Below are 25,474 nucleotides of genomic sequence, written 5' to 3'. Positions count from 1 at the left end.
GAATAAGAGATAGCGAGAATGATAGATATAGGATGATATTATAATGTGCGAGATGCGGTGAAATCAAGTGATCGACATGGGACCGCCATGCTGACATGCGGGCTGTTTGCGTGAGTCGGGTAGAGGTAGTTGCCCAACGGCATGATTGACATCGTTATGCATCTTATCGAGATATCGCCCTTTCCTCTTCGGTATACAATTACTCTCCTGTTTCTTCTTCGATCTATAGCACAATGAGCAGACAGCTTTCAGTTCTCCCTGCGAGGTGAATTGTGATGTGTCAGCAAGTATTCCAAGCGAGGTGGGAGGTTCTTCGGCGACGTCGCGGTCTACTTCGACCTCTTTCCTGCTAAACCCCTGGTGTTTGAAATGCAGTCCTCCCCGTTCCTTGAGATCCTTGACCTTCGCCACGGTGCACACTTTTCCCAATCCAAATCACGCGCCACGCTTGTCCCACCATATGGAAACCCGTGCACGCATCCCTCGAGACAGCGGCAGACTTGAACGATTGGAGACTCACGGGATTCTGAAAATCGTGATTTCCTGCTGTTTGAAATACCTTCTATTTTCCTCGTCGATCAAAACCAAATTGAGATAATATCTCGTCGAGAACTTCTTGTTCACGTCTCTGAACGTTGGGGTCAACTCGAATCCACCCAAGAACAGACGGATCGGTATGGTCTCGCCTCTGACCGGCGCTCCGTCCATGATCTCGAACTTTGTGATCGTCTCAGATTCGTTGTATTGATTAGGTGGTGCTCCGGTCGTTTCTCTTCGGATGATGGATAGTTCCATATGTTTGATTTTGATTCGGACAAGGAGGAAATAGATCTTGCCAACTATGACGTCTTTCAGGTGATATCTGGTTACGCGGCACAACCACCAACAGATAATCGGGTGTCATTGAGAGATTCGGACCGGCCGAGCGAGTAAGGTTGATTGGAAGAAGAAATCGACACGAGTCAATGGCGATCGAGGAGGGACAGGAGTGAATGCAGTAGACACTGTCAGCGTATAGTCTCACCTATGTTCATCTTCGACCACTTTCCAATTCGCCTGTTCCCCGTCACTCTTAGGCATCTGCCAGCAGCATGCCGCCTCTTCAAGTCTTGTATCCTCGAAACACGTCGTCACCTCATTCAAGAAAAATCCCTCATCCCCAGCCCGCAGACCTTTTCGCTTGGCTCGCTTCCCACTCCAGCAATCAAGCCACTCCTTCTTCACATCTCGCTCCATGTCCCGCCGTCTTGAAGACCAGGCTGGACCCGTCACTCACTTGGCTTTGTTATATTCAAACTCGATATGCAGACAGTCCTCAATCCCGACCTCCATCTTGATACTCGTGTTGGCTTCTGGGGGCATTCGATAAGAATGGACCCATAACTCGCGTTCTTTGGTTATCCGATTGAGGGTTACTCTAAGGTAGTATCTGAGGGACGGGGGGGGGAGGGGGGTGTCAGCTGTCTGTATGATTAAGAAGCGGAAAATCGAGCACTGAACAAGCCATTCGGGCCATAGAAGGACGAGGTAGGTGCTGTTGGACCTCTCGCTGCGCAATCCTTCAGTGAACGTCTGGGCCAGATCCACCCCCGCCCGCCGATATCGATCACCTCCCCCTTATAGACTCCCTGAACAAAGCTTAGATTCACTCACCGTAACTTTACATTGATACCTGAGTACGACTCGTACTGCTTCTCCACATTCTTGAATGTGAAGTCGAATGTTTGAGCTTGGCGCATCTCACCAGCGGCAGCGAGCTCTTGAGCGAGTGAAACGAATTCGTAGTGGTTTCCTCTATCGTAGAATAGTTCTGTGCGTTGCGACCAGGGGGTTTGTCGTTCGTATGAATGGTAGATGAAGAGCGGCATGACCAGATCGCAAATCGATGATGAGAGTCGAGTAATGTCGTGATTGGGGAGAATCAAAGAGCAGATGTGCATCAGCCGAGGTCCCACCAACGCAACACCCCCCAGGTAGGGTCGGGAGGGAGATGATGTTACACCCACCGATCGATCCAATCAACTCAATCCTGATTCCATCATGTTGAAACTTCTTCCCATCTTTCACTCTGACATTCACCTGTCCCACCACACTCTCCCCATCATAGTACACCGGACACAGCTCCTTCTTGTCTTTCTCGCCTTTCACCTCGACTTGACGTCTATCGTCCTCCCCAGCCAATTTGATCTCGATCTCGAGGGGAGGGGAGGAAAAGTTGAAGAACGATGCCATGATGGAGGAGTGGTCGCAGGGGTATCAGGTGAAAATGTCCGGATGTTGAATGAGGTCTGAGACGGGGCGGAGAGATATAGAAGCCAGGGAGGCTTCGTGTATACGAGCTGTTTCTCAAGCGTGACTCGAACCGAGAACGATAGCAGTGAGCTGAGACTTGATAGCTTGGACGTATCGACGACGTCTTCAGTGCCCTAGAAAGCGATGCGGGACTAGAGAAGAAGGGCGAATGTCAAGACACAGCGGAAGCGACAACGGGACGAACGATGACAGGACAGGAGAGCTAGCTTGGACGGGGTGGATGCAGCGCTGTGCGGGGATTGAGTAGGTGACGAGATACACCGTGGGAAAATGAAGAGGGAAATGCGGGGTAACAACATCCGACATCGTCCACCTCGTTCTGCTTTGTCTTTCCGTTGTGGGAGAGTCACTGTGCATTGCAGCTTCGATAACGATCCCTATGGTGAGCTGTCAAGCATGGACTACAGTCTTGTTGAGAGTCACTCTTATCCCTGGACACCTATCGGGTAAGTAGTCCTCTTCTCCTGTCACTGTTGCGAAACGCAGAGTGTTTGCCACTCACACTGCAACTGGTTCTAATTGTTAGGCAAACGTCCAACCAACTGATCTTATATCACCCACCTTCTCACGCACTTCAAGTACGGCCTCACCTTCCATCATCTATTTCCTCCCCTCCTCATCCCAATTCACTCCCACATGCAGGACCCTCTCGTCTACCATTGCTATTACCTTCACCTCCCCAGATCGAGGACATCACTACCCAACCTCATTGTCCATACTGTGCACAACCTCTCCTTTCCTCACTCCGCTCTACTTCTTCACCCCCGCCACCTTCATCTTCTGCAAGAAGTGAGGGTGGATCACCACGAGCCCCGACGAGATATTTCCGGATCCTCGAACAGGCTCATGAAGGTTCAAGACCACCTTCACCGAGATTGAGGCAGAGATCCACAACGGTGGACTCGGATGCAGATGAAGATGTGCTGGATGAGAATGAGCTACCGGCCAGGGGATACTATGAGAAGTTCTTCAGGGAGGAAGCGAAATTGGGTATGGGTGCCGAAGGAAGTGTGTTCCTCGCCACGCATGTAATAGGAGGCAATGTCCTTGGTGAGTTGGGTAGGAGACCAAGGTGACCGGTTTGAAGGTCTCTGCTCATGATCTACGGACTGGATTGATGTTCTTCGATTACAGGCACATACGCTGTTAAGAAAATTGCAGTCGGAAGATCCAAAAGTTACCTCTTCAAAATGCTTCGAGAAGTCAAGCTGCTCGAAGCGCTCAGACATCCGAATGTGATACCCTATCACCACTCGTGGATTGACACGACCCGGTTCTCAAGGTGAGCCCTCAGAATCTGCTTTTAGGCCATCATCATCTTTGGCTCTCCGCTGGCAGCCCATACGCCCTCTTTTCATGCATGGCTTACCAACCTATCTTGGCAGCTTTGGTCCATCCATCACAGCTCTTCACGTTCTTATGATGTACGCAACAGCAGGCAATCTCGACACTTTTCTCCTCGCCCGTTCGCACTCTGATCCATCGCGACCGGACCTGTCAGCAGGCAACATCGGAGATGCTGAATCTCTCAGTCAATTGCCCCGGGAAGAGCGGATCAAAGCCTTCAAGAAGAGAAGGCAAAGTGCGGTAGAAGAGAAGGCGAAAAATGGTGGCGTGGGAGTGAAGCGTCGAAAGGAAGAGAAAAGAGGGGTTCTGCTGTTGGGTTTGGAGGAGCTTGCCAAGCTGTTTGGAGATGTGGTAGAAGGTTTGGCCTTCCTTGTAGGTTTATCGTCGTTACCAACGTTTGACCAACCATGCTCATACTCCGGCCAGCACGCCAATTCTATACTACATCTAGACCTCAAATGCTCGAACGTCTTGCTACACTGGGAGGAAGGCAAGCTCATGTGAGTGACTCCGTTCTTAATCTAACATAGCCGCAGCCTAATTGTCGAGGCAGTCCAAAGGCTATGATATCAGATTTTGGGACCTCAGAAGAGATGCTGAGAGGAAAACGAGAGAGGACTGGTCATACTGGCACAATGGAGTGAGTTGCGAAGAATCGATGAGGAAAGGTAGAATGAAGACCCTTTCGCTGACAGTCTCGACCTCCCACAGATACATGGTAAGTGGCCCTGTACGTCGCTCGCGAAGGCTGGAGACACCCGACGAGCAGGCTGAACAACGACACAGGCTCCTGAAACCCTTGATGTCGGCCCGAATGGCCAATACCGCCCTTCTGACTCTCAAGCTGATATGTGGTCACTGGGTGAGTTGACCTCTACACAACAATGATTACGGCTGACGGAGCTGTGGCCGACAGGTATGATCCTTCATAAGATGCTGTTCCTCCATCTCCCTTATCCAGATACGGACGACTACGACGTATTGCACCGCGATATTGTGGCCTATCGAGGGTGAGTCCACACGCCATGCTGCCTTGAAGGCGACAAAGCACTGAGCTTGTGTTCTCTTGTCATAGCTTCATACCCACTTTGGAGCTGTTCCAATCAATTGAAAGAAGGCGTATGCCTCGAGATCTCCTGATACTCCTTTCAAAGCTCGCCCATATCAAACCGGAAGAGAGGCCGTCGGCGGAAAAGGTTCGGATGGCGTTACGAGGACTTGTGAGTGACGTGTGTCGTCCCTTCTTAACAATGACTGAGATGAAATCCTTCCATCGTCTGTAGGAGACCAAAGTACGGTCCGAGGGGAAATTTTCGGCAGCTGCAGGAAGCTTGGTCAGAAAATTGGGCTCCCCTTGGCCGTTTGCTTCAACTCAAGCCGGAGGGGATCACCCGTCTTCTCCGAGTCAGGTGAGTCCCACTAGGACCCGCATGTATAAGTACTCATGGTCTATTAGCCTCACTCAAACGGGGACGAGAGAAGATTGTCGTACTCTTACTCACCGGTCAGAGCGGTACTCGCTCTTCCTTCGCCAGAAGACGAGAGGTCTCCTTCGCCCACTCCATTTGTGGACCGATTAGACGTACCCAGACCTACGCGACTACCTCGACCTAAACGAAGTCAAGGTGGACCGTTATCGGGAGGTGGTAAGAGGAGAACCATACATGCAGTGTTCTTTGTGCTCAAGGTGAGTCCCGCTTCAATTTGTTCGGTCGTCCGCTTCTGCTGTCGTCGAGCACCTCTCTCCTTGCTTGCGAACTACAACCCATACCCGTGCTTTGTATGACGATGCCCAGAATTAAAGCACGTATGTTCACCCATGCTGATCTCCACATATGCAAATCCTATCCTTGCAAACAAGCCTGACTTCCCTCGACATACCACCATTCATCACGTTTGTCCTAGTCATACTTGCCACAGTGGACTTTATGCTGCCATCATCGATATCAGTGAATATAGCCATTGGGTTGGTCCATCTCGCCGTGCTGGGAGGGGCGTGGCATCGGAAGCAGTGACGGTGCGAATGGCAGAAAGTAGTGTAGGCGAGAGGACAGATCTCAACATGGTTCGTGTGCTATAATGCAATCAGTGTCGAATGGAAGAGAACAGTCAATATGAATGGTTAAGCTGTGTTTCTGGATACATATGGAGTACTGTAATTTTGAATCGCGGTTCGTTGTCCCCGGACACGGAATGCATTCTCTCGCTTGTGATCGATGGTTCCTCCACCGGTACAATCACACCATAACACTCTCACTTGACAAGTCAAAGTCAGTAGAACACTCTCTGACATCTTTATCATAAGTCGTAACGAGATGCATGTAACCACGACTTTGTGCTTCTGACTACATCAAGCCACGACCGTTGCCTAAGACGTTGGCGAATCAGTACCAATTCAGACGAAAATCTTCTCTTCCGCTTAACTCACCTTGTCGTATAGACTCTTAACTACTTCTCCGACCTGTTTCAGCGTATCCAGAGCGGTGTTGTACATTGGCTAAGGAGGTTATTCCGACAAGCATTTATCAGCTCCATGTGCCCACGTCATATGGTCATCACAGTTGCTGATGGTTGGCTATACAAAATGATGACAAGTCCCGAGATCAAAAGGACAGAAGAAACCACTCACATCTTCTTGTGGCTCATCATGAATCTCCAATGTCCCCACACTCTCATTCAACACACCCTGGAACACTTGATCCAAGATCATTTGACTCAATCTGGCACGACAACAGAGCTCCTTAGCATGTCTTATCTTCACTGTCTGTCTCCTTCGCTGATTCGGCACTCACTTCTCCTCAACCACTTGTAAGCTCTGACCAACTTCTTGTGCGATCCACGACAGCTCTACAGCGGAATACGGTTCGATGACTCTGATCAAGTTCTGCTCGAGGAGTGTGTCGTAGAGGAAAGAAAGATGTGATCTGATCAGGGGATCTTGTTGCAGTTCTGCGCGAGGAACTGAGTTAGCAATGTTGAAAAGACTGGCACACATGAACTTTGTGTCCAACGAGAGCACTCACGCTCTGTGTAGTCCTTCAAAGCAGTCTTGAACATCTCCAAACTCCTCTCCTTCAATGCTGTGGCCGTCGCTCGCATCGCGTCGAGATCTTTACCAGCGTGTGGTGCCGCACTCTTCAACAAGAGCAATGGAGGCACGTCGTCCGGCTTTGAAAGCATGGACATCAGCAATAGTCTTCTGCGAGTATTCCGTGCTCTATCACATGCGCAGCAGGTCACCCTCCAAAGATCTCAGCGCTTTATGTATTTCCGATCCCAGCCTATCTGCACCCGCCGGCGCCTTCTCCTCAAACTAGTTTACGGACGGCTAACTCACCAAACTCATCATGATCTTACACAACAACATGTACTTCAACGCTCGCAAAGCCCGCTTATCCTTCTCGTCGATCTGCCCAAAGCCTTCGAACGCCTCGAAGAAATATGAATAAGCGGTCTTGTAATCTTTGTCATCGGCGTTGATGGCACCTGATTGAAGATCGAGTTGAGCTTGTAAGAGTGGAGGACAGTAGATTGAGTTGGCTGTGGTCCTGGCGGACGTGAGCGCGGCCTACAAGAGGTATCGGTGTCAGCGGGAGTAAGATCAATCCTTTGATGGCCATTGCGATGTGCAGTTCTCGAGGGATGAAGGTGTAGATCGAGGTTCACTCACCTTGGCCCGGGGAAGGTTTTGAATAGCGTGTGCCGCTCTGGATTCGAGGAGATACACCTCGGTGAGAATGATCTTGTCATCGAGCTGCTTCAGCTCCTTCAAGAGGTCTTCCGTGGCGGTCAAAGCGGTTCGATATTGCTCGGCATCCAGCTGTCTACTCGTTGTTCAAATCGATCAGCAAGTGCCCATGAAAGACGACCGACGTTCTAAGCATCTCGCCCCGGCGCCGGAGGTTCTCTCAAGACGGAGTATGAGCTCACAGTGCGATGAGCTTGATCTCCAAGCTTTGACGAAGGAACACCCTCTTCTCTTCTCTAGCCCAAGCGATATTTTCGGTCGTCACTTGCATTTGCAGATCTCGAGATGAAGCAGGGAAGTAATCGATGAGGGTTCGGACTGAGCACGAGCGGTATGTACGTCAGTCCTCTGCTCCTCTTCAGACAAATCTGATTCATGGATCACTCACTCAATTTGGCTGTCTTGGCCTTTGCGATTTGAGCCATGAACGTTCTCGAATCAGTAACCAGCTGGGCGAGTTCTTTCGCTTTGCTGAAAGACGGGGTTCGATGAGCTGATCTCCAGTGCGTTCTGAATGCTGGAAAGAGGACTGCTCACTCATGATCTCTATACAAAGCACCGAGCTTGACCAGCGCAGTCTCCTGATCTCTCAACCCATCCTCATCATCTGCACAGAGTCGTGAGCTTCAGATCGCTCCCGAGGCAATCAAGAACGCCGTACCTGCTTTACAGCTGAGGATATCTCTGTACAGCTGCTCGGCCTTTGCAGGGTCGGAGCTGCTCGTCGCGGTGGCTTGATCGAGCTGAGAGAAGGTGTTAGGATGATCTGGGACGACTGCCATTGTGATATGTGGGTGAGCTTTGTGTTCTAGAGCGAGGAGTGGAAAGGTCAAGTCAAGTCAAGTCTACATGATGGTGGAATGGACAACGCGTAAGTAACAACGGCAACGCACTGTGGAGGTGGTTATCACTCGGGATCGTACAGTCGTGAAATGACACGTCATACATACCAGGTGTATGCGGAGTCTCCACAATGTCATCGATTGACTTTCGTTTCATCACTTTCTTATTGGGGTTGAGACTTTTCATCTATATCATTGATAATAACCACTAGCATCATGTCAGACCTCCCACTACCACTGTTCTACGCTCAGACACTTCGGTCTCTCCTACCCATATCCGATGACACGCTCTCACTCTCTTCCGCCGAGGCGCAATCAACCCTCTCGTCCGCTCTCGACAACCTTTATCTGATCCAACGGATACTTACCTCCTTGGGCGTGTTCTCCGAGAACGAAACCGCTGAAGAGGTAGGAGATGGCGAATTGGTATTCATGAGTGCGGGATGGGTTCTGGGCGGGTGTGAGGAGAAAAGTGGTCTGGGGGGCAGAGAGGATAGGATGGGAGCGCTGAAACGAGCAGAGGTGTGTTAACCCTTTTTTTTTCTCTCCCGTTGATATCTGCAGACGGGAGTATTCAGCCGACACTGTTTATGTTACAGACAGCCTACAGTGGCTTCCTGGATCTGCTGAGCTCGTATGAGGTGCTCACTCCCGAGGAGAAAGCCGAGAGCTCAGTCGCTGCAGCTGGCCGTAGTGCTATATCGAAAGATCCCGCAAAGAAGCGAGAAGCGAAAATACGGCAATACAAACGCGAGAAAGAGCTACGAGAGAAGATCGCTGTGAGTGGCTCTACAGGCTTCCAGCTGTTCGTAACCTCACCTGACTGGTTGATTCACCAGAGCTCCTCGAGAGGCCATCCTGAACCCTCGTCATCACCCATCTCATTCCTCCTCTCCCTTCTCCCATCCGACACCAACGGTGCCTCAACCTCGTCGACTTCCGTCAATCCTGAAGAATCGTCCGAGACCTCACGCTTGACAACACTCCTTCTTCTGCGACTGCTCCATACCCTCACACTGTCCTCGTTGTCATCAATAACGATGGAGCTGGAACTGCTGGCTTCTGCCCCAGCATCAATATCAGCGATCTCAGAGCCCGACTCAAGGGATACTACGAGAGGGAGCGAAGATACCACTTGGAGATTAGATCGACAGCCGGGCACATACAGACCTCGAGAATTGATTTCGGGTGGTGGAAGGGTATTGAGACCATTCACAATCTTACCGTCTACTCAAGCCATGTCAGATAGGGAGCGATTGAAGGGAGACGTGTTCAAGCAGAGTTGGAGACTGCCTACAATGACCATCGATGAGTATCTGGAGGAAGAGCAGAGGAGGGGTAATATCATCACTGGTGGCGGGTGAGTTGCCCCTTCTCTCGTCTATGAATTTGACCGAGCTGACGAAGGATTGTAGCCAAGCATCGTATGACGCTCCGACTGATTCGGAATTGCTTGACTTGGCAGCGGAGGACGATGGTACAGCGCTTGCTGAGATCAAAGGAGAGCAGAAGAGGCAGAAGGAGGAGAATTGGGCGAGATACACTGACGAAAACAAAAAGGGAGCGGGGAATACTATGAATCGGGGCTAAGCAGTGGGAATGTAGTGAATGAGCTGATTCGCATCGCATGGCAACGGCCGAATACGTGTGGCAGCTCTTTCCCGGTTTTGTCAAGCTTGGTCCTGCTCGCGTGAGGGAGCGCTATCTGCTCAGACACTTAAAGAGGGATACGCTCTTGTGTCTAGACCCCTGCCAAACCTTTCATGTTCATTTGCTACTTTATCACTGAGACATATATGTGAAACTAACGTCCTTTGACTAACATTTACCCACTCGACTGACAGATGTCGACTACAAACGCGTATGAGTGTGGCACTCCTTTGGTAAGCAGAGTAGACTCCTTTCGAATCTCATTGATGGAAGGATGAAAAGTAGACATTATGCCGGATTATCGCTGAGCGAGATGAGCTGATAACTGGTGAATGAATTGTATCTCAGGTGAGCTCACCTCTCTTGCCATCCATCACTGCTGCTGATAAGGTTGCGTGCTTTATCTTCATCTCAATCTCTATTGATTCACAGAAAGCAATACTGAAATTCTACTTCAAACAACGAATGACTTGAGCGTGCCACGCTGTGTAACTTATCCAAGAAGTGGGCTAGAAAAACCTCTCCGTCAAAGTACACCCCTGGCTGAAGCGCTTCGCATCACGATGACGTTCACGCGAGGTCCACTCACCCCTCGTACCCCTTCTGATATGTTCGCTTCTCTTACACTTTCAACGTCGAACGCGGAGGCTGCAGACATGACTCCCGCGGTACCGTCTTTCAGCATCTCTCCTCCTACACCTCCAAACGATACCATGGGGTCTACCTCGACGTGCAAAAAAGATGATAGGACCTCTCGTGTTCATCGATCTCCACACCTGTCATCAGATCACGATCTAGCCAAGTCTTCTGACAATCAAAGCTCGTCCACTCAAAGTACCCCATTTAACGAGTTCGTTCATCATACCCAGAATAGCACTCCCAAACTCCGCCCGATCCGCGCTCTGACACCGAAAGAAGCACACCATCTCACTCTCCTGCTAACCCAGCATCTCTTCCCACACCGCCACAATCCCAAACAACTGATGAAAGAGTCGATCGAGCTCGCCGAGAAGCTGCATGAGGCCGGCGTGAGATGGGACAAGTGGAGGAGGGTGATGGGGATGCATCTGAGGGGGATTTGGGAGGAAGGAGGGGGTGGTGGCGTGGGTGGACGCGGGAGAGGTATGGAGTGAGTGTTGGGTTTTATGTGTTTGGGTTTGGATTGGCTCGGTATCTCGTTGTGCTCTTTCTCTTCTCTCGGACATTTCTCCCGATGGGAAGAAGACGCTGTGCAAGCGGGATCACTTGGTTTCGATGGGTTGCCTGGTTCTCACCGTCGGAATCACCCTGTCTCTTTCGTGATTTTGCTCGTCTCACCTCCCTGCTCTTGAATGTGTCACATCACTTTCCGTCTTGCTTCGTGCTCTCCATATCCCTTTTCGTCAACACCTTGATCGCCACCGGCTCCAGCTTCCTCTCTTCATTTCATAACTCTCTGTATCTCATGAAGAGAGTCAGCTTCACACTGAGGCAGACGTACCTGTAAGTTATGTCATGGTATACACCTCCGAGCTGCGGCTCGAGATCGATGGAGTGGTAGACTCCGAACCCAGTTGTGTGGGAAAGATCCTTTCTTCCCGATCGCAGGTATTACCCAGTTGCTCCTGTGATGTAATCAACTTGGTAGCTGACCATACGGACCTTTTTTCCCTCCGCTTTATCCAGCTTATATGTCCAAGGATCCTTCTTGACCATTGCCGAGGAGCCTCATCCTTTTGATACTATGTGAGTGCGAGCGGAATTGCTTAGAGTGGCCAGTCTCGACTCACATGCTTGAGGGGATGTAAAAACGAGAGTCATTTTGTGCCCTGATCCATCCCCGTATCGTGTCGAACCAATGACCTAAACCGCATTGACCTCATGGCCCGGGATCATGCTAATCTCATGAACTCTCCGATGACCTGCTACACATTTACATGTCGTAAAACGAACTTTTCCCACCCGCCCGTCAATCTACACCTACACCAAAACACCGCCACGGCCACCCTCACAACCACAATCCCCAGGCCGCTGCCTATCCCTCTGCACCCCGCTTCTTATACCGCCCTCCCCAAACTCACCCTTCAAGCAGGCTTGTTCAACGCCTTGCCCATCGGCGTCGACCATCCGGGTCCAGCCCCAATTACCCAGCCCGTGGAGAACGGCGGTGGGCGTAGGCTGGACGAGCATGGGGGCTTGATAGGTAGTATCGCGGGTGTGGCGAATCTGCACAGCTTGACCAAGAGTGGGGATGGCATGGTCGTCGATGACGATCGCGATTGGACGGGACTCGGACGAGATAGTGATGGAGGGAGGAATCATGGTGCCGGACGTGCTCTCACGAATGGCGGCAATGGCAATCAGAGCGACAGTCACGCTCGTCATGACCAAGACCAACACCAACACCAGAATAAGCAGCAAGGAGACAAAGCACAGATCCGCCATTCTCGACCGATGAGAGGATTTGGATTCGAATTCGAGCTTCATGAAGGTATGCAACTTGATCATGACCATTCACATGCACAGAATAGGATCACCTTGCGAAAGGGGAAGAAGGGGAGGTGGAATGAGAGGAAGAAAAGGGTCGGATTGAGTATCAACGTGGATGGGTGAGTGGGGTTCCTTCGTTCTTTCTACCTCGAACCTACAGTAAAGTCGCACGAACAAGGCAAGTCACTGCTCGTTACTGTACAGTACAGTATGGCGCTGGATTGGTCATCATCCCGTCACGATGTGCAGGATGGATAACCCACTCCTCAGCTGTTGAACCATCATGTCGTGTTTCGTTCTCCCGTTCTCCCCCCCCTCCGTAAAGTTATATGTTATTCTCATAACGACTGACTGCTGATCACAAACGATCTCCCGCCACAGCCATCAGAAATCATCCCATTCTCACCACACCCCGCAACCATATTCCGCCAGCTCATCCCATTTCCATTCCCATTCCGCCCTGTCCAAGTGTCTGCGTCAGAAAAGCCAGACATCACGTTCACGTTGGTCCAGAAAATTCAATAGCACAAAAACGCGTATCGAGGTGAAAATCGGTAAGCGGCGAATCTCATTGGGTGGTAATACGTCTTCCTCTTTTTCTTCGTCTTGTTGCTCTCAGGCTATGGGAGACGGTGCATGCATTACTGAAAGAGGAGAAAGAGGAGGAGGAGGACGAGGACGAGGAGGACGAGGAGGAGGGATCCGATCTGCCAGACGAGTCAGTTTCGGTGGATGGGAAGTCAGGTGATTTGTCCCAGTGTTAGTACTGTAGCTTTGAGTTGTTCGAGGACATGACTTGTAAGTTACAGGTGTAGACTTACATCGCTTGTACCAGATCCATGGAATTGGTACGTGCCCTTGCTGCCAGACTTGAGCACTCGTGCGGTGGTGTGCCGTGGTCATGGTAATCAATGGTCATATTCTCAGTCCAATCGTTTCAGTCACATCGATTTTTAGCACCGCTTGCTTGCAGAGGTCACACATACAGTACTCGTACGAGTAAGTTACAGTATTGCGCGTAGTCAAGCAGGTCCTCTGGAGGACCGTTCGTGCTCATTCATGCCATCATTGCCCACACCGCGCGACCCTTGTGATTCCAGGAACGCACTTTGGCAGAGCTGATCACACGAAAGCTTAAGCCCGATCAATGGAGCGACACGTCAAAAGCGCACTTTGTGTAGGAAAATCTCACGTCGTCTTTCGAAACCTCGCAGTAGGTTACCCGCCTGCAACCGATCAATGCAGTGATTTTCGACATCCACAGAACCGCATATCAAGGCAACATACACATGCATATACAAAATAGTAGAAATCGAATGAAACCTGTCCCGAAACCGCCACGAACGAAACCGCCACGAAACACAATCAAACCCACGACGGAATATCCAGGATCAAAAGCTGCAAAGCTGTATTTTCTACTTTTTACCCAGTTCATACTTCCCTTTTCTTTCGCCCGAATCCCGTCAAGTTGCTTGTTACAACATTTTCCAGCCAGCCTGGGTACAGAAACATCAATCTGGATTGTTATTCTACGGGAGTAGTTGCCTCGATCTGAGCTTGAACCTCGTATGGTAACCTCGTAGCTGCTTCCAATGCCGCTCTCACTTCGCCTGAGATACCAATACATGATCAGCCGAAGCCTCTCTTGACGTGCTTGCAGCCAGTATATCACTCACCAGCCATCGCATCGATGCCACCCCACATGACACCATAAGCTTCCAATCCCGCCAAGATCACCTTGACGTTCGTCAACAAGGCCTCCACCTCCTCCGTCTTCGAGTTGGTGTATCCCGAGAAGGAACTCTCGGCTTGTACCGCCAAAGCCAAGAGAAGGAACGCGTATGCCCCCGTCACGAGACCACACGAGCAGAATGGAGCCCATTTGGGTCTGAAATACATCACGACATGAGCACGGGTTGCGCGTTGTATAAGCAAACGATTGTCACTCACGGTCCATCCCACATCGCCATCACGGCACTTCGATGCAGCACCTCCAGTCTAACAATCATATGCGCCGCTGTCGCACATCTCGCCAAACTTATACCTGGAGGGAATATGTCCAGAGACTTGTCCTGGAGTGGGGGTAAGACCTTGTCGGCTTTCTCGTCCACTCCCCAGGCCTTATGCGGGCGACTGGTCGAAGCCAGCGACGAAGATCCCGAAAGTCTTCGATTGTGTCGTCCTTCGGAAGGAGTGTTGATGGTGACGATCGAAGCCGGGTGATGGTTCAGTTCGTTGATGACTGGCGTGTACAGAGATGCCGCTCCGCCAGGATAGGTAAACCACGGCGCAGGAAGATCCTCTGGGTATGTCTCGGGTTGCCACATCTCACTGATGAAGTCGAAATTGGCTTGACCGTCATCTTGACCGTTGCTCCAATCTGCTTGATACGATCCGTTATTGTACATGTCCAATGATCCCGTGATATTGCCGTTGCCAGTACCCGCGGTATTGATCGTGGACACATCAAAGCCGTTAGTGGATTCGTGCTTGTAAATTTCCCCGGTGGAGTGGCTAGTCGAGGACTCGCCACTGTACATGTTTCCATCGTCATAATGGTTACCGTTCATTCCGTTTGTAATCTGCACACCGAGCTCGCTATGTTGCGATGCGTCGGGAGTAGCTAGACTGGGCGACATCGAAAAGTCGGGAGCCTGGGGCAAGCCGCAGATCCGCTTACTGAAGAGGGAAACCTCTGGGAAAGCTTGATTACGATGGATGTGAATGTGCACGACTGCAAGACCGAAACGAGCAGCGAGTTGTAAGTTGCGGACCACCTCTTCTTCTCCACCTGGAACGAGCTCGATGATGTTCGTCCTCTCAGCCTCTTTGATCAGCTCCAGAACCTTATTGTCGGTCTCCACGATATTCCGCCTCGCAATGTCTTGTGCCTCCGGAGTCGTTGGAGGGGACTTGGCACCCCAGCTACTGGCATCAGAGGACGCTTCAGTGTAGTAGACACTGTTGACCAATGCAAAGATTCGAGCACAGCTTCGAATGGTCTCGGTGTAGTTTTGCCAGGTATGGTCGTCTATCGAGCAGATAGGGAAATCGACGTGGACCCGAGGGTCATCCGGACTGAGGATCGGTTCTGTCCCTGATATTATGGAGGATACCATTTGGGTGCTGTAGACGGTCCACCACGTCCTTCTGGCCATATCGCGTTGCCAATCAAGACCTTCCACCGAACGACCAGTGGTCCCATGACCGAATTGATCCATTTCGTTCAGCCCCATGGTCATCGCCAATTGTATTGCTTGCGATGATCTCTGTCGATTCCTGGGCACACTTCCCGAGTTGCTCCACTCCCACAGACTCAACATGACCAAAGCCTGGATGCATTCGAGGTTGGCGGTGCCGTTCGCAATCATGCTTTCGACAAGTTCGAGGGTTTGCGCGCCCAGAGCGTTGGACGTTCCCTGTCGCAAACGTTTGGAGTTTGCCGACTTGGGATTGGGATCACTGGGATGAGGGACAAGAACAAGGATGGTTTGTGTGGCGAGCAGGAAAGGGGAAGCGGGGAGGAGGGTGGGGAGAATCATGTTGAGGTATCCTCGCGGTGGCATGACCGGAACGAATGGGTGAACGTCATCGTAGTACCGTTGGAAACTGCATCCCGCCGTCAGTGATCAGAGCATCTCCCCCGAATCAGCCCCCGAGATTGCCACTCACACTTCTTCACGAGTAGAGTACTGCCTGACGATGTTGGTCGTGTCTTCAACTGTCAGGTCGATCGTTTCCTGACCGAGATCATTGTGCATAGGCGCAGCGAGCAATGAATCTAGTTTCTTGAGGTATTCTGACAAGGCGGTTGGTGGAATCACTATAAGATCACGATATCGCTCAGCATGACGTCTATTGCGGGACGGTCACAAGCAGCGGAGCTAGCATACCCTGACGTCTTTTCCTTGCACCACCACGTCTTGATTTGACAAAGACACACTCCAAGCCCTTCCTCGAGCACTGCATGATAGACTCTCTCAGCATCAAGGTCAATTGATTTCGCGATGCATGCGCCACTCACCTGACCACAGACGGGTCGAGTCCCGTCGCATTTGGCCTTCTTTGTCCTGCAACTCAGACAGGCTGCTTTGACGGGCGCGGGTTTCGGATTGGTCCATTTCCCAATCCCGCCTTCTCCATGACCGCCATCGACCGTTCCACCTGGCAAGGACGATGTCCCCGCTGATCCGTCAGGGGAGACCGAACTGCCTTCGTCAAAGGTGGAGGAGGGTGGCGGTTGATACGGGTGGTAGGTTGCCATGGCGAAATGGGTTTGATTTGACGATATGCAGAATGCTTTCGATGAGACAAAGAAACGTTTTTGAGGGGCAGGTCGGTCCCTCGCTGTGTCTGATCGAGGAGAACGACGATAGACGGGTTGTGAATGATATCGATTGATCTGTTGTTGTCGTTGTTGTTGTTGTTATTGTTGTGAGGTTGGATCGGATAGGCGAGACGAGTAGGTGGTTGCGACTGAGCCAACTAGTTTGAGTTCAGTTTCCCGTTCCAGACCACGGATTACAAACTGGCAGCAGAGTAATGCCAGTAGTAGTGCTTGGACTGCAAGTGAGACGATGCACAGGAATCCAATAATGTTAAAATCAGGTGGGTTGGTTGGGGCGGGGCCAGGTGCTCAATGAATTACCTAATAGGGGTGGAAAGTGATGGGATTTTGAGCGAGAGTAGTATTGAAACTGAGTGAGTGAATAGAAGAGCTTGTGTCCTTTTTCTCTCTCCTCTACTCTCTCTGACACTCTCTACTCTCACTCTCCGCGTTTCCCGATCAAACGACGCACTCGATCGAATCGGGGGGTTTTTCTTACTTTGTTTCGTAGGGGTAGTCACAAGCGGGGGTTGGGGGGAAACTTTGAGGAGAATTAACCCTCAGGCTTCCGATCAGCACGCGGATGGACGGGATTATGGCAAAGGGGATGTAAAATACAGAAATACTACCCTGATGTAACCGAACCGGATCTGAGACTAAAAATGATAAGAATTGAAAACAGGTGGAGGTTGAACCCTTTCCCGTCTCCCCTCCGAAAAGAGGTGGAGGTGACAATTTACTTCCGCTGATTGGGAAAAACAAGGAAGGCTGCCACGAATCGAAACCCCGAAGGCCAAAACACACTGTCGGCGTTTCTCAAAATTGATTGTTGGGCGAAACTGCCACTTTGACAATTCCCTCCCCCTGTAGTTACCACTCTCTCGCTCACTGGCCCTCGTCCGTGTCCGCGTGGTGTCAGTGAGGATTGGTGCACTCGATTCGTTGAGATCATTCACTTTTCGACCTTTTCACGCCTTTTTTTTTCTCTTCTTCTTCCCTTCAGCCATCAAGTATTCCTCGACGAGAATCCAGCAAAGATGGTGAGTGTCTTCTGGCGCTGTCATCCCACGAAATGGCAACGAGCGGGATAGATGGATGGGAGGGCCAAGAAGGGAACCGGCTGGGGAGATCACCAAAAGGAGTAGACGTGAAGCGCAGTGGAGCGAGGACGATTGGATGGACGGATGGTGAGGAGCGGAAAGGCAAGGGAAGAGGGCTCTCGAGGTCGAGACGGAGAGAGCCAATGGTTGTTGTCGTCGAAATGGCACGATCATACGCTCGGCCTTTCGTCAAAACCTGTCACCCCCGATATCGTCAACGACTCGGACGGACGCTCGACCGAATCCTCTCTGTAACCTTGCATCCCTCATCCCGTCCATCATGTCCAAACTCGTCATCGCTCCGGGGATACCGTCTCACACCACACTCTTCTCTCCTAGCGCTGCATTCCATACACGATGTGTTTCGAATACATCCGGGCAGATTGCTAACACTCATGATATCTTACCTCCTTCTAGCCCTCCCAAAAGACCTTTATCATCAAACAAAAGCTCGCCAAGAAAGCTCGTCAGAACCGACCCATCCCTCAATGGTTCCGTCTCAAGACTGACAGTGAGTCAACATCTTTCTCATGTTGATTAGAAAGAAAGAGAACGAAAAGAACAGCAGCTGATCCTACTCTATGATAGACAACATCCAAGTCAGTATCACTTGCCTTCCTCCTTTTGCTGCTTCACAGACGACCTCATAGATATAGTCCTACCACCTCGACCCATACATCTGAATCGTGGCTTTTACTGATGATCATATCCTTGTATTGTCTCACACAGTACAACGCCAAGCGACGACACTGGCGACGAACCAAGCTCAACCTCTAATCCCATCACAAACTTCCATCTTCAGACCATCTGTTCCTTTCTCAAGCACTTCGACAACGACCGCGTACATATCAGACCTAGGATGAATATGGAGCGGTTTGGTTTTGAGTCGGAGAGAAAAGGGGGGAGGGGATTGCTAGGAAAGTTTTGCTTTTGGGAATCACGATCGTGTTGAGAATGAGTAATGGATTCGGTGGTGAGGAAGGCAAGTTGGAGGAAGAGAGAACAGTCTCCAGGAGCATCGTTTGGATACATTGAAGCGTAGTCTTGGGGGCTTGTACATTACTACGACTCAAAGGCATGATGCACGGGCTGTGTTCATTCGAACGACACCGATCGTTTTACGCCTCCGATTGACAGTGCACAAATTATACAACTGGGAGATATCGACACTTCATTTGTCCCCGAAGACAAAGACAATCTCCGCAGGTCTCACGAATAGCGCCCGACTGCCCCTTTGCTCAAAACGCGATCGGGGCCCTATCGATGAGGGCACTATTTGTGGAACGGCTGTGTCGCCCAGGCGTGAGGTATTTGAGCAACTCCGATCCACCAGCGCGTTATGATTATTGACTGCTTCGTATGCCCGTTCGACCCGAAAATACTGCACTCCGTCTACTATTCCGCGGGGGAGCGTGGCTATTCCGAACCGAGCTAAATCATCCACTTCGAGACCGATCCAGGGGCCCAGCGCCTGTGGGTCGTAGTCAGCAAATGGAACATGTTTAATGTTCAACTCACTCCCGTCATGCAGCCGATGTACCTAACCTCAGCCTTAAAACGGGCTCTCTTCCGGGCAAGCGACACTATACAAGGAATACCGACCTTCAGTGATACTCCAAGAGGCGTACAGGTATCAGCGTTGGGTAGTATCGTGGCCATGTCGGTTGGATGGAGGGACTTCGACCTGAGCTCAGGAGTATTCGGTCTGCGGTCGCTCCTCGATGCACCGTAGTTCGCTTGTAAGGTGCGGTCCATGAAGGGCGCAGGTCGACGAAACGAAGAGCCGTCCTCCCTAGGGTGACTCGGAATTTCCTGCCGCATATCGATCGCCGGGGCGCCAAATCTGTGAGATGACGTGCGCCAAGGAGTGGAAACTGCAGTTTCAGCTCGAAATGTATGGTCCTTCACAACCGGCCTGGGCGAATCAGTGTCCACCTGCGGAACAGGGGTCTCTTGGACTGCAGACTTCGAGGGCGAACTCTGCTTCGTGAGATCGAATTCCCGATGTGGTATGCAGCGATTCGTGGAGTGACGACCACCTTCGTGAAGCGGGTTAGTCGTCAATGGCTTCGACGACTGGTTGTACATGGTAAGAGAAGGCGTCATGTGTGACTCGAGAGCCGTGGCTGTGACAGAAGAGGATTCACTAAGCACGCCTGCAGCATGAGATACAAATCGACCCGGCGCCCTCAGCGCTGCAGTCGATGGTGTGGCCCTGTAACAAGAAGTGGCAGAGGACTTTTTGACGTCGCGAACTGCCTGAATAGAGCTCGATGACGACGCATGGTCAACCAGCTTCTCAAGGGTGGACATGGCATGTGGCGGACGGGCCGCCGTCGGCAGGTGTCTGGCAGAGCTGTCAGAGGCGGACTTGGAACCGGAGCTGTCACCCATATCTATCCCAGGCAGAATTTTCGGTGCAGGACAGTGGACAATCTTTGCGTTGATTCGAGCCGACGATGTGGGCGCGATTGTGCGATTCGAAGCTGAGCTGCTCAGATGTAATTGTTTCAAGCCCTGTGGAAATTGTGCCGGGAGCGGGGGCTTTCGATCGGGTACTCCAGGACTGCTGAAAGGCAAGATATGGGTTGAGTTGCGCTTTCGTCTCCAAGAGGGGACTAACTCGAACCGGCCCTTCGCGATACCTGAAGCTACTGATGGAGATTGCGTTGACGGTGAATCAACCAAGTCGCCAGCAGGTATATCAATCTCTAGCCAGTTAGCGAGATCGACGCAGGACACTCACTTTCGCTAATTTCATGCAAACACCAGGTCTCTAGATCACCAAATCCGCCCTCGTACTTGATCTGCATCCACCTCTTCCGTATATTATGTATCATGGCAGTTTGGGCTTGTTGCATGATGGCAAGACAATCGATACTCATAAACGTGTCATCATGCGCAGGATCGGAGTCTACGCTTGTACAGAAAGAGCGGAGTGACTACTGCGTATTAGCCGATGGTACTAATGCTGGCAAGCTCACCTGATATGTCCGGGGAGAACCTACGCAGTCCGCAGCGACAGTCGTGTGTTGTACAATCCTACCGACAATCGCCTCCAGGAGGTGCCGCTCAAAACTTTGACTCTGAGCGATGCTCCGAAAATCTACGCTTTTCAGAACTCGCGATAGGTCCCGAATCAACACGTCCGACACCCGATGGTCGACCTTATCTACCAGGGTCTGAAGCTTATCCACCCATGACCTTGACGTGCGAGGATGGGTTTGAAGAGCGTCATTCATCCTCGATCGCACTAGGATGATTGATCTGATAGCCGAGACAACGCTTGCGGGTTGAATGGAGCATACGACATCGGCAAGGAGTTTATCTTGAAGCAGAACGCTTGCTCGACCGACATCCTTTGTCCAACTTACTCCCCAACCTTCTGTCAAGTACCGCCTGGCCGTCCGCTCCAAAGCGAGTGCACTGACATCAGTGGAGCCAGCAAATCGCCAGACCTTCGCTACTCGCATTGTACACTTCTGACAATGGCAAGTTTTCCAGTGAAGTCCGTGGCAAAAATCGTGCACGATCCTGGACTCAATTTCGTCCACCAGGGATGATATCTGTAGATATACCGCTGCTCGATATATATCAAACGCTGTCAACAGGTCGAGCGTGCGATTAGAGAAGTCTAGTCGGCCTGCGTATATATATCCGAGGCAAAAGTGCAACGCAGGTGATGTGAAGGGCGGTGTCGCGAGATATATGTCTGTGGTATGAGGCTGGAAAGATGAGGGATTGAGGAGTACTGAAGCGAAATAGGGTGATCGTGAAGCGAGAATGAAACGATGAGAGGGGAAGACATCGGCAGTCGACAAAGGTTCGATGGATCGTGGAGAACCCTCTTTGACATCTTTGACGATCTCGTTAGTCTGTTTAGCGAGATGTATCCGAATGTCGGCATAAAGCTTGCTTCGCCACATATAAGTGAGATCCTGCCCGAGCTTCTCTCTTCTGTCCAGAAGACTCTCTCGCCATTCGAGGCTACGCGGTCGGATTCCGTCTACAACAGAATGGTCGTCCGCGGTTACGTCTTCCACGACATCGCCCAGGCCTTCGCCTGTATAGAGCCATCTGTTCTTATTCCCTCCATGGTCAGTCTGCACTAGTCGGAATCTGGAGACAAGAAAGATCTGCTCACTCGAGCTGAGGTTTCAACAGCTCTGTTGCTCCCCCTTGTACCTGCGATTTTTGAAGGTCTTGTACATCCTCTCCCACTGCACGTCCCCAATTGACTGTTCGCAGCGATACATCACTTGAGCGTGTAGCTTGGGTGGTGTATGGCGATGATGGGTCCAGAATCGGCGACAAATGTTGAATGGAGGACGTTCCTTCGGCAAGCGTAGTGCGCGAAGCTTCTGTTGAGAGGAGGTAGCGTTCTCTGAACGCTCCTGAGGTAGCGAGATTAGTAAGACAGACGATGCAATGTTATCCAGTGCGGTGAGAAGCACTGACTGGAGGCACGAGCGTAGACGACAGCTGATGGTTATCAGCGCATTTCGATCACTGGGCACTCACCCTTATGACCCCATATTTCCTCTCCGCCTGGATGAATGTCCCAGCTGACGTCTCCGAAGCGGTCCTTGGCTTGGACAAGGAGAGATCGCAAGTCCTCTGCCCATTTATCGATAGATTCGGTGACGCGATCTTCGACGGTGGGGAAATGGTCGTCAAATGCTCGGGTCATGGCGTGCCATGCGCGATCTGGGGAGTCACGGTGCAGGCATGCGATCCCTCAGCTCGTTGTGAAAGAGTATGGTTGACCTCTCGACTTGATCTGTTGTGTACTGCGACTGATAAGAAGAGTCAATTCAAGCAGAGGGAAAGGAGTATTATGTTTGAAACCACCAAAACGCGTGTAGGGCGCGTGTGTCGTCAAGTGGCACAAATAAATAATGATATCATGTCAACTCGCTTATCATGGCGACCAAGCACTGCCTAGCTATTCAATCTACCTTTGATTACTATACATACACAAGCGACGGTCCGCTATGAAGCCACCTGCTACTCTGATATATCACTGAGTCTCTGCCAGTGTCCTGATGCTTCTCAAGCTATTCGTCGCATGTTCTTTGGCTTTGATGATGACATCAATATGGCTACCTACCTCAGTCACCACAGAGTCTTGCAAAAGCGCTGTCTTGTGTCGCAATTCTTTGAAGCTGGACAGAGGAGCATGTCAGCACGCATGGAGAACGCAATATACCTGACTTGACGCACGCTATTCTGGTACTCTCCAGCTGAGACTGTGTGGCTAAAACACCCTGCTGACTAGCTGCCAACATATTCGTGACCTCTGCCTCCAGCTGAGCAATGATCTTGTTCGTGTCCGCATTTTCAGATGTAAGTTGCTTCAGAAGATAGAAATAGAATAAGTTTCATCGTATCCCTTTCAAGCTGTTGCTGGACACTCACACTTTGCGCGTCTTCAGCCTGCTCATGAACAACCTTCAGTCGCACTTCCAGATTGCCCACTTCCTCCTTCTGTCTCTCAACCTTTTGCCCCAGCCTGTCGAACTGATCGTCCAGAACGATGGAGACGTTGCTTAGTTCAAGGGCTTGTTGCCTGAAAGTTTCACGATACGCCTGCAGACCGTGCCAGATACTCGATCGCAATTTGGCTCCCGCCATCTTCACCTCCTCCAGATCTTCAACTCCAAGATCGAGATCTATGGCGAAGTCCACTTCGCCTGGTCCAGAAGGGGCGTCGTCGGAGATCGGGTGAATGGTTCCAATTTGATGAGCGAAGGCGGTGTAATCTGCCATGAGCGTCTCGAAGCGATCCATGGATTTTGTGACCAGCATTTCCTGATCGTAAGCGAATTGGCTAGCTTCAGCTATCTTGTTACGCAAATCGTCCAGGTTCCGAGTGAGGGACTCTCGCTCATGATTCATCCGGTTGACTTCATCAGGAGATAGATTCTGGACAGCGACGGCCTGTTCAATCCGATGCAATTCAGCCCGGTGCGCTTCGAGTTCTTGATCTGTCAGGAGTCAGCAGAGTCATCTCCATTACATTGCGTACGACTGACTCTGATTATTCACTGCTGTTCGGATCTTGGCTATCGCTTGCCTCGTCTTCTCCGCTTTCTGTCTATGGAGATCGATGAACGCAATGAATTTGGTTTTGTCGCTCATGAGTTGCACATATTCGTCTTCCAGCTTTTTCAACGGGGGCTAGCAAGAGTTTTGTCATTGAGAAGCTCACTAACGATCACTAAACTCACTTCCTGTGCATGGAGCTGTTGCAACTCAACATTGCGCTTCTGAGCCGTTATCTCCAATTTCGCGCACTCCTCAATAGTAGTGGCAGTCATCCGATCTGTCGCTCAAGTAAGTGCTGGTCGGATACCGCCAACATATGTCTGTACATACCATAGATGTCCGCTAACTCTTGTTCCGCGTCTGGAAACTCTTCTGCTCCACCGTCGAACCATTGAGAATACGTCTTCGATGAAAAATCCCATAACAGGCGATCTTCGAGGTTGGGATGATCGAGAGGCAAGTCCTTCGCCGACATGAGGAGAGGATCAGAGATACAGTTTGGATCGCTCCAATTTTCGAGAGCCTTAGAATAGAGCTGATCAGCATTTTTGGATCACGAATGAGCGCAATCAATCACCTTGCAGAGTTCCACGAGCCAATTCAGCATGGCGAGCATCCCAGGCCATGATTGCGGCGCTCCTGGAGCGGTAAAAGCTGTTTTGGATATCGATTCCAACCCAGGGTATCTGAGATCCTTCAACACTGCCAAAGCATCATCTTCGAACTTCTTCCCCCAGGTCATACCAGGGTCGATGAGATCATTGACCAGGAAACGTAAAATTGATTGGAACTCTTTGGAAGTAGGAGATATGAAGGTTTTAGGAGTGATTGAGCCGGGATATCGAGCATTGACAAGATAATCGCTGACATTACGCATACAGTTGGTCTGAAAAGCCTTGTCTCGGAGCGGTCGTGAGTCCTTGAAGGCGACCGAGGAGTAGAGTCCCGGGGCAAGAGATGCTCGGCTGTGGTTGGTGGACGGGAACACCGAGCTCCGTCTGACGCTGTTTGCAGCTTTATCAGTTGCGACGCGGTTGGTAGGGCAAATCGAACTCTTACCTGCTTGGCAGACTTCTCGCAGCCTGCGGCGTCCTACCGTACACTCCTGCATCTCCTCGGGCGGCACTTGCGATCGAATCTCTGTTCTCGCCTCCTCTACCTCCCATTATGGCTGCCTTTCGACTGACATTTGGGTGGCTTGACTGATACGTGGTAGGCAGCACTTGGGAATGGGAGATGGCCATTGAGGGCCGTGGGGCTCCCAAACGAGTGGCAGGTTTTTTGACCGCGGACGAAGGTAAAGGAATAGAGGATGAAGGGAGAGCATTGCCCAGTGGACCCTCCGCAGCGAGAGTACCACGACGTGGATCCATTGTTGATACTAAAGTAAGGCGGTTGATGTAACGGGAAGAAACACAAGTCGACAACGATGTTGTTGTTTTGATCATCCTGTACATGTTTACACGCGCTTCGCGTAGTTCAAAATTACCGAGTATAGGAATCAACAGCCCGACGCGTTCCTGAGTAGACAGATGGCTTTGTCTGTCCTACCATGAATGCATAGCACCACTACTCGTACCAACCAACAATATGGGGACTGTAATCTGACATTTCGCAATGGCTTGTCCGA

General features: G+C 51.0%; 9 protein-coding genes across 9 annotated transcripts; 4 read left to right on the top strand and 5 right to left on the bottom strand.

Annotated features, from left to right (window-relative positions):
• Nucleotides 1-516: 516 nt before the first annotated feature.
• Nucleotides 517-2,232, bottom strand: IAR55_005818 (uncharacterized protein; the record flags this gene model as incomplete). The annotated part of the gene is made up of 4 exons (XM_066948908.1): nt 517-862; nt 1,277-1,429; nt 1,654-1,810; nt 2,007-2,232. The coding sequence occupies 4 exons, from the start codon at nt 2,230-2,232 to the stop codon at nt 517-519; spliced, it is 882 nt and encodes a 293-aa protein (XP_066800681.1).
• Nucleotides 2,233-2,709: 477 nt separating this feature from the next.
• Nucleotides 2,710-5,462, top strand: IAR55_005817 (uncharacterized protein; the record flags this gene model as incomplete). The annotated part of the gene is made up of 13 exons (XM_066948907.1): nt 2,710-2,759; nt 2,840-3,363; nt 3,448-3,595; nt 3,699-4,032; nt 4,087-4,160; nt 4,214-4,300; nt 4,372-4,378; nt 4,447-4,522; nt 4,577-4,670; nt 4,736-4,880; nt 4,944-5,069; nt 5,117-5,347; nt 5,457-5,462. 13 exons carry the CDS (start codon nt 2,710-2,712, stop codon nt 5,460-5,462), a joined length of 1,902 nt encoding a protein of 633 aa, XP_066800680.1.
• A 548-nt stretch (nt 5,463-6,010) lies between these two features.
• IAR55_005816 (uncharacterized protein) lies at nt 6,011-8,190 on the bottom strand (the record flags this gene model as incomplete). The annotated part of the gene is made up of 11 exons (XM_066948906.1): nt 6,011-6,028; nt 6,089-6,157; nt 6,290-6,380; nt 6,453-6,609; nt 6,684-6,828; nt 6,998-7,228; nt 7,331-7,484; nt 7,591-7,726; nt 7,797-7,879; nt 7,946-8,015; nt 8,070-8,190. 11 exons carry the CDS (start codon nt 8,188-8,190, stop codon nt 6,011-6,013), a joined length of 1,275 nt encoding a protein of 424 aa, XP_066800679.1.
• A 276-nt stretch (nt 8,191-8,466) lies between these two features.
• Nucleotides 8,467-9,840, top strand: IAR55_005815 (uncharacterized protein; the record flags this gene model as incomplete). The annotated part of the gene is made up of 4 exons (XM_066948905.1): nt 8,467-8,772; nt 8,850-9,029; nt 9,090-9,610; nt 9,666-9,840. 4 exons carry the CDS (start codon nt 8,467-8,469, stop codon nt 9,838-9,840), a joined length of 1,182 nt encoding a protein of 393 aa, XP_066800678.1.
• A 623-nt stretch (nt 9,841-10,463) lies between these two features.
• IAR55_005814 (uncharacterized protein) lies at nt 10,464-13,117 on the top strand (the record flags this gene model as incomplete). Its single annotated transcript, XM_066948904.1, has 4 exons — nt 10,464-11,029; nt 11,566-11,625; nt 11,907-12,488; nt 12,751-13,117. The coding sequence occupies 4 exons, from the start codon at nt 10,464-10,466 to the stop codon at nt 13,115-13,117; spliced, it is 1,575 nt and encodes a 524-aa protein (XP_066800677.1).
• Nucleotides 13,118-13,893: 776 nt separating this feature from the next.
• IAR55_005813 (uncharacterized protein) lies at nt 13,894-16,633 on the bottom strand (the record flags this gene model as incomplete). Its single annotated transcript, XM_066948903.1, has 6 exons — nt 13,894-13,979; nt 14,046-14,257; nt 14,320-15,978; nt 16,042-16,192; nt 16,263-16,332; nt 16,394-16,633. The coding sequence occupies 6 exons, from the start codon at nt 16,631-16,633 to the stop codon at nt 13,894-13,896; spliced, it is 2,418 nt and encodes an 805-aa protein (XP_066800676.1).
• Nucleotides 16,634-17,733: 1,100 nt separating this feature from the next.
• IAR55_005812 (60S ribosomal protein eL39) lies at nt 17,734-18,573 on the top strand (the record flags this gene model as incomplete). The annotated part of the gene is made up of 4 exons (XM_066948902.1): nt 17,734-17,736; nt 18,214-18,307; nt 18,385-18,395; nt 18,526-18,573. The coding sequence occupies 4 exons, from the start codon at nt 17,734-17,736 to the stop codon at nt 18,571-18,573; spliced, it is 156 nt and encodes a 51-aa protein (XP_066800675.1).
• A 394-nt stretch (nt 18,574-18,967) lies between these two features.
• Nucleotides 18,968-22,486, bottom strand: IAR55_005811 (uncharacterized protein; the record flags this gene model as incomplete). Its single annotated transcript, XM_066948901.1, has 7 exons — nt 18,968-19,267; nt 19,315-20,450; nt 20,543-20,738; nt 20,781-21,873; nt 21,941-22,190; nt 22,255-22,278; nt 22,327-22,486. The coding sequence occupies 7 exons, from the start codon at nt 22,484-22,486 to the stop codon at nt 18,968-18,970; spliced, it is 3,159 nt and encodes a 1,052-aa protein (XP_066800674.1).
• Nucleotides 22,487-22,816: 330 nt separating this feature from the next.
• On the bottom strand, nt 22,817-25,217 carry IAR55_005810 (uncharacterized protein; the record flags this gene model as incomplete). The annotated part of the gene is made up of 8 exons (XM_066948900.1): nt 22,817-22,961; nt 23,020-23,150; nt 23,215-23,783; nt 23,832-23,976; nt 24,027-24,121; nt 24,175-24,367; nt 24,422-24,848; nt 24,904-25,217. 8 exons carry the CDS (start codon nt 25,215-25,217, stop codon nt 22,817-22,819), a joined length of 2,019 nt encoding a protein of 672 aa, XP_066800673.1.
• Nucleotides 25,218-25,474: the final 257 nt, after the last annotated feature.

The sequence above is a fragment of the Kwoniella newhampshirensis genome, chromosome 12 (genome assembly GCF_039105145.1).
Source record: "Kwoniella newhampshirensis strain CBS 13917 chromosome 12, whole genome shotgun sequence".
NCBI classification, from domain to species: Eukaryota; Fungi; Basidiomycota; class Tremellomycetes; order Tremellales; family Cryptococcaceae; genus Kwoniella; species Kwoniella newhampshirensis.
The sequence above is the reverse complement of the archived record's forward strand: the minus strand, read 5'-3'. Positions and strand labels throughout refer to the sequence as shown.